At 39.4% G+C, this 5,403-nt stretch overlaps 1 protein-coding gene across 1 annotated transcript; it reads right to left on the bottom strand.

The window, feature by feature from the left end:
- Positions 1-299: 299 nt before the first annotated feature.
- Positions 300-2,892, bottom strand: PPP4R3C (protein phosphatase 4 regulatory subunit 3C). The gene has a single exon (XM_053891246.1). The coding sequence runs from the start codon at positions 2,658-2,660 to the stop codon at positions 300-302; it is 2,361 nt and encodes a 786-aa protein (XP_053747221.1). The 5' UTR covers positions 2,661-2,892.
- Between the last annotated feature and the right edge of the window lie 2,511 nt (positions 2,893-5,403).

Here is a 5,403-nt window from a genome sequence, read left to right as displayed (position 1 = left end):
TTTCCTCCCCCCACCAAACCAAGATTTTTCTTGCAAAGAAGTTATCATTCAGATTCTGGTTAGTTTATTATTATTATTATTTTTAATTCTGTGAAGTTTGGTTTTCACAGAACTAAAACCTCCTAGATGATAACACTGAGCATCTTTCCTTCTTACTGTGTATTTATTAACTTCAAATGAGAAAGCTTTTGGATTCAGATTTTTCACTAATTAATGTTCATAAAATTTTAGTAATGTAGAACTTAGTAAAGTAGAATTTAGTAATTTTAGTAAAGTAGAGTTTAGTAATGTTACAGGTTTTACGAGCTAAGATGTGGTTTCTTCTTGGGCGATGTTTCATCTCCTTCATCTTTTTCTTCATCATCTGGATCATTCTTTAAGCCAACCGTGCTGCTACTGCTCTGGCTACTCGTTTCATTAGCACCACCAGCAGAAGGGGATGAACTGATTTTGTAGCTCCCAGAAGATGTTCTTTTAGGAAGATCTACCTTGTCTTCATTTTCTTTTGGGTTTTTAGTCTCCATAAACTTATCATAAGGATCTGGAAAATCATCTTCCAATGGTGGCATAACTGCTTCTTCTTCCTTTGAATCTTCTTTAATACACATTTTTTCCTTCTTCTCCAAGACTCTGATTCCTCTGCAGAGTATTTGACTATACAGTATAGAATGTAAATTCTTCCGAATTTGATTTTGTTGCTCTTTTTCTTCGTCATATCTGATCTTCAATCCTTTGAATGTCTGAACATATTCAATCGATTCAAGTGTTTTATAAAACTTCTCAACTATATGTGTAACAAGAGATTTGATATTTTCCACTCTTATATATTCAAACAGCTCAATAACAGCTGAATTCAACATATTGTACCGAGTCCCGTTTTTCAGAAAAGCATTTACAACTGGCTCAAAAAGATTTCCCTTGATGATGTAACAATTATAAAGTTCATCTTTAAGGCCAATCATCCCTCTCATAAAGCGAAGAGCAGACAGAGTCAGGAAAGTGTGCTTTGAACTCATCAAGATCAAGACTCTTCTTAGCAAGTCATTGCTCAAAATATAGCTTTTTATGTAATATGTGTGATGTTGCACACAAAATGTGAGCAGCTCCAAAATTAAAGAAAGCAGCCCTGCTGTTTGATAATTATTGGGGCTGTTTTTGTCAGCTCCAACTACATTATCCCCTTCACATATATTTTCTGAAGTGATGGCAAAAAGTGGTGCTGTGAAGTTCTGTATACAATGCTTGTAGAAGAAATTTAGAAACTCACTTCTTTCGCATTTACTAGGTGTTGACAGCATATTTTCAGGATGGATTAGAGCACGAAGAAGTCCCATTAAATGAATAGCACCTTCCAGCTCAGGATCAGTGTCACAGATCATTTGCTCACTTATTAAGTTAATGAAAAGGTTACCATCTACACTCTGCTGGGCTTCTTCCATTATAAATTCTCGGATCATGGATGGACTACACTCTACTAGATAAATAAGTATATCAGTAGCAGCTGATCGTATCTGCAAATCCTTCCTGCTCATCACGGTTTTCAGAACAGGAAGAATTCCCAAATGCGTCAATGTTTTGAAGAGGGCATCCTTGTTCGGAGGCTGTAATGTCTGCGAAAATTTACAGAATTCCTTGAAGAAAAATAGCAACTCGCGCTGTTTATCATCATCTATAGTCTCGTTCCTTAGCTGCACAAAAACTTCAGACAAAAAGTTGTCATCTTCGTGCAGCATGCGGACTATCTCGACCTTGTTGAGGAAAATAAAAGTTGTAAGAGTAGAAAGAAAATTCTCTTCAAAAATGGATGGTATCGGCATAAGGATGTCGTGAATGTACTGTACCCTATAGGTCTGATGTATCTTTTGCGTAAGTTCACAGTCCGTTATTGGTACAACTTCCTTGAACTTCGCATGTTGAGTCAAGAATTCCCTATGCCTTTTCGGCTGAGCCATTGCAGGGTCATATTCGAGGCATCCCACCACATCCATGATACACTCATCAGAAAACATGATCTCAAACAGAGATGTCTTGTTAAGGAATAAGATGGCTTTAATAATTTCATACAAATGGTGTAAACCTTCAGTGTCCCCTTGGTCTTCACAAGTGTGGAACAGCTGCAGCAAATTTTTAATATAGTCCCCATTTTCTAAGATCAGAGCCAGTCTTTCCTTATGGATAGGTAAAGGTAAAGCGAGAATCGAGGTAACAAAGTCATCAATATCTTCAAGTTTACCGAGTTCACAGCTAGGCAAGTCAAACACATCAGCGGTTTCGAGTATGTCGTCAAACTGATCTTCTGATTCATCTAAGAGGTCTTGTGTGATACTGACAGATGGATCTTTACCTTGAACTCGGCAAATGTCTTCCCAGATCTGCTGACAAACTTCGGCATCCTGGAAACTTAAAGCCATACCGTGGCCCTCCGCTTCTGACCAAACAATCAGCGTTTCCTGTTGCCTCTGGTACGGCGTATTTGAATTGATCTTCGACTCCAGGATTAGCGCGTCACTGGAATCCGACTGAACTAGCAGACACACGCTCTGGAGGTGCTCCACGTAAGCCGAAGAGATGTGCCCGGTGCCTAGGTCATCCCATTGTTGATCTCGGTTCAGGGAGTAGAGATGCACGCGACACTTGTCGGCCATGGCGCTTTCTGCCATCTTCTCGGCAGCGGTGGCGTCGGCGTGTGAGGTGGCTGGCTCGCGCCTGCCCAGAATCAACGGCTATTGCCGTCGTTGGGGCAGCGACGACGGTAGCCGAGGTGGCCGGTTAGGAAAATCACAGAAGATGGCGGAGAAATAGCGGTCGCGAAGCTGGCAGTTACGGAGGTCTGTAGTGTTCGGAGTCCTGCCTCCTCTCGCTTTCATCTTATGTTCGCCTTTCTTCGTTTTGTTCTCGCATATTTCTTCTTAATGTGGGTTTAAATCGTGAGTCTGCTCACGGTCGTCTGGGAAAGCCTCGATTATGACAGGATTCTTACGATTCTCCCAGGATTCTACACCAAAGGAACGTTCTGTACGTGTCGAGGCAGTTGCCCCCAATATTATGTAGAGGCTTAGTGATTAGAGCAAAGCACTGTTCTAGCATAAAAGCTTTCGTCCCTCAGAAACATTTTCACTTATCAGGTGTGCGGGGATTTAGGACTTGAGACAAAAGAAAGTTAATCGCTTATGTCCTGACCAGTTCAACACCTGACATCCGTGTTGAGGCTCCCGCCCCACCCCCGACCCCCGACCCCAGAACAGAAGCGGGAGCCAAGTGAAGTGTACACTATTAACAATAATCAGAGATCTGTAGGTGGTCTTCTCCATAACGCTTGGTCTATGTATCTGTCATTCACTTACACCCCACCCCCCCACCCCCCCGCCATTGGGGGAGGATCTTGTTCCCAGATGGAGTTGGTTGGCAACTCTTTTACTCCGTTCAGTTCGGCCTAAAGCGCCGCCGTCTTTGGCGCAATGGGAAAAACTTTTTCCAATCTATAACCCCACTCCTCGTTCTTAGAGGAATGGGCCAGAGGGAAACTGGGTTGAAATTAGCTAAGAGTGAGTAATGAACATCACAGGTCAATTGTTTCACTTCTTTTCTTGATCATTACAGTGATAAGAACCACAACTATGTAATATTACTTGAGGGCTTATTGTTATTACCAAGAAAGGTAATAACATAATTGATCAAATATAGCACTTTAGTGCTTATTATGTTCAAGACACTGTGACAAGAACTTTTATATCTTTTTGTACTTAATTTTCATAATCACCTAGTGATATAGGAGTCTTAAGGGTCCTTCTAAGATCAGGGAGAAAACTTAGAGAAGTTAAATCGCCAAAGGTCACACTCCTAATAAGTTGAGAAACTCTGATTTGAATACATGTCTTTCTGATTCCAAAATTGGTTTTCTCAGCCATTGAACTATGCTAGCCCCTTCTTTTCTTGGCCTTCATTACATTTTATTTCACATTCCTTCCATCTATATAATTTGTAATCAACATAAAATTATCGAGACGATGAAAGTCACGCACTTCCTTCTTTAGATCCACATCTGTGTATAGCCAACCAAAAAATAGAAGCTTGTATATGGGAACTTTGTTAAATATAATTTTAATGGTAACCAAGTTGATTTTTGATGTAGCAGCAACTTCTGCAGTTTTCTTTAATTTTTTTTTTCCAAACATTAACCCTGTTATTGCAAGGGAAAAACAGAATTGGGCCATATCAAGCACATTTGGATTTGATGAGTACTGTTTGTAACGGTCACTTCATTTTACATGGCATTGGAAATGCGTGACAGTTCTTAAGTGGAGCACAGAAAAAAACGCTTTCACATACCGCTCTTGCAGTGTCGCCTCTAGGAGATTATAGTACAGCATTATTCCCTGGGACAGGACAGCCAGAACACTTGGAAAATTGAATGGAAATGACAATCATTTCATGAGAAAATTCAAATCAATGCCAGCCAGGATACTGCTGGTTTAGAAACCTTTACAAATCATTAATAATACTTAAACATAAGAATTAATAAGTGCCTAATACAAACACTGACATATGTACTCACTAGTTTAAAATTCCTGTCTGATTTCAACGAGAGAATATGCAAATCGTAATAACAATAATGACATGCATGCTAATGGTCCAATTTTTTTTCTCTGCCATGGTTATATTAAAGTTTCTATCGGAATCAATTATAATACTGTCAGTTGTCTGAATATGCCCTCAGGTTTCATTCTCTGAGAGGCATTCTGCACAAACCTATGTGTTCTCACAATTTTATCACAGGGAGTTTCCCTTAGGCCAATTAAGGCCCCTTTATCTTAATTAGGTTAACGAGAATCTCTTTACAGTCTAAAAGAGCCTCAAGTCCAAATTTCTTACTGCTATTTCTGCACTAGATTCTTTCAGTTCCTGTCTTATTTGGTTTGGGAAGTAGAACAAAGCCCTTTTTTTTGCTCCAGTAGTTCTAGCTACCTAAGATTATCATTATTTTGTTGTTTTACAGAGAGGACGGTGATATGCATAAACAAATGCCATATTCTAAGAGCTGCATAAGTCTCTTTTATAGGCATTATTTATATTTTATTTAACCCTCAGACAGTAGTAGCCTGAGGAAGATATTACTACCATATTACAGAGGAAAAACACTTGAAACTCCAAAGCTGAATCATACATCTGGTTCAGACTCTGCTGTAAGTGATGTTGCTGGGATTTGAAAGTAGGCCTGTATCCTTCCAACCCTCCACTTTACCAGTCCCAAAATGCACAGTGTTCTCTTAGGCTATGCATAAATTGTTATAGCAGATATTTGTAATAATTGTGATTTTTTTTATCCCAACTATCACTGCTATTTGATTTTTCTCTGTTTTATTTTGTGAAGGAAAAATCATTGAAGCCAGTTCAAACTCAAAA

The sequence above is a fragment of the Panthera pardus genome, unplaced genomic scaffold (assembly GCF_024362965.1).
Source record: "Panthera pardus isolate Hobbes unplaced genomic scaffold, ASM2436296v1 HiC_scaffold_27, whole genome shotgun sequence".
NCBI classification, from domain to species: domain Eukaryota; kingdom Metazoa; phylum Chordata; class Mammalia; order Carnivora; family Felidae; genus Panthera; species Panthera pardus.
This window is presented reverse-complemented; position numbering and strand designations above follow the sequence as displayed.

Coding starts and splice junctions, on each gene's coding strand:
- PPP4R3C (XM_053891246.1), bottom strand. CDS start 2,660: ATGGCAGAAAGCGCCATGGCCGACAAGTGTCGCGTGCATCTCTACTCC.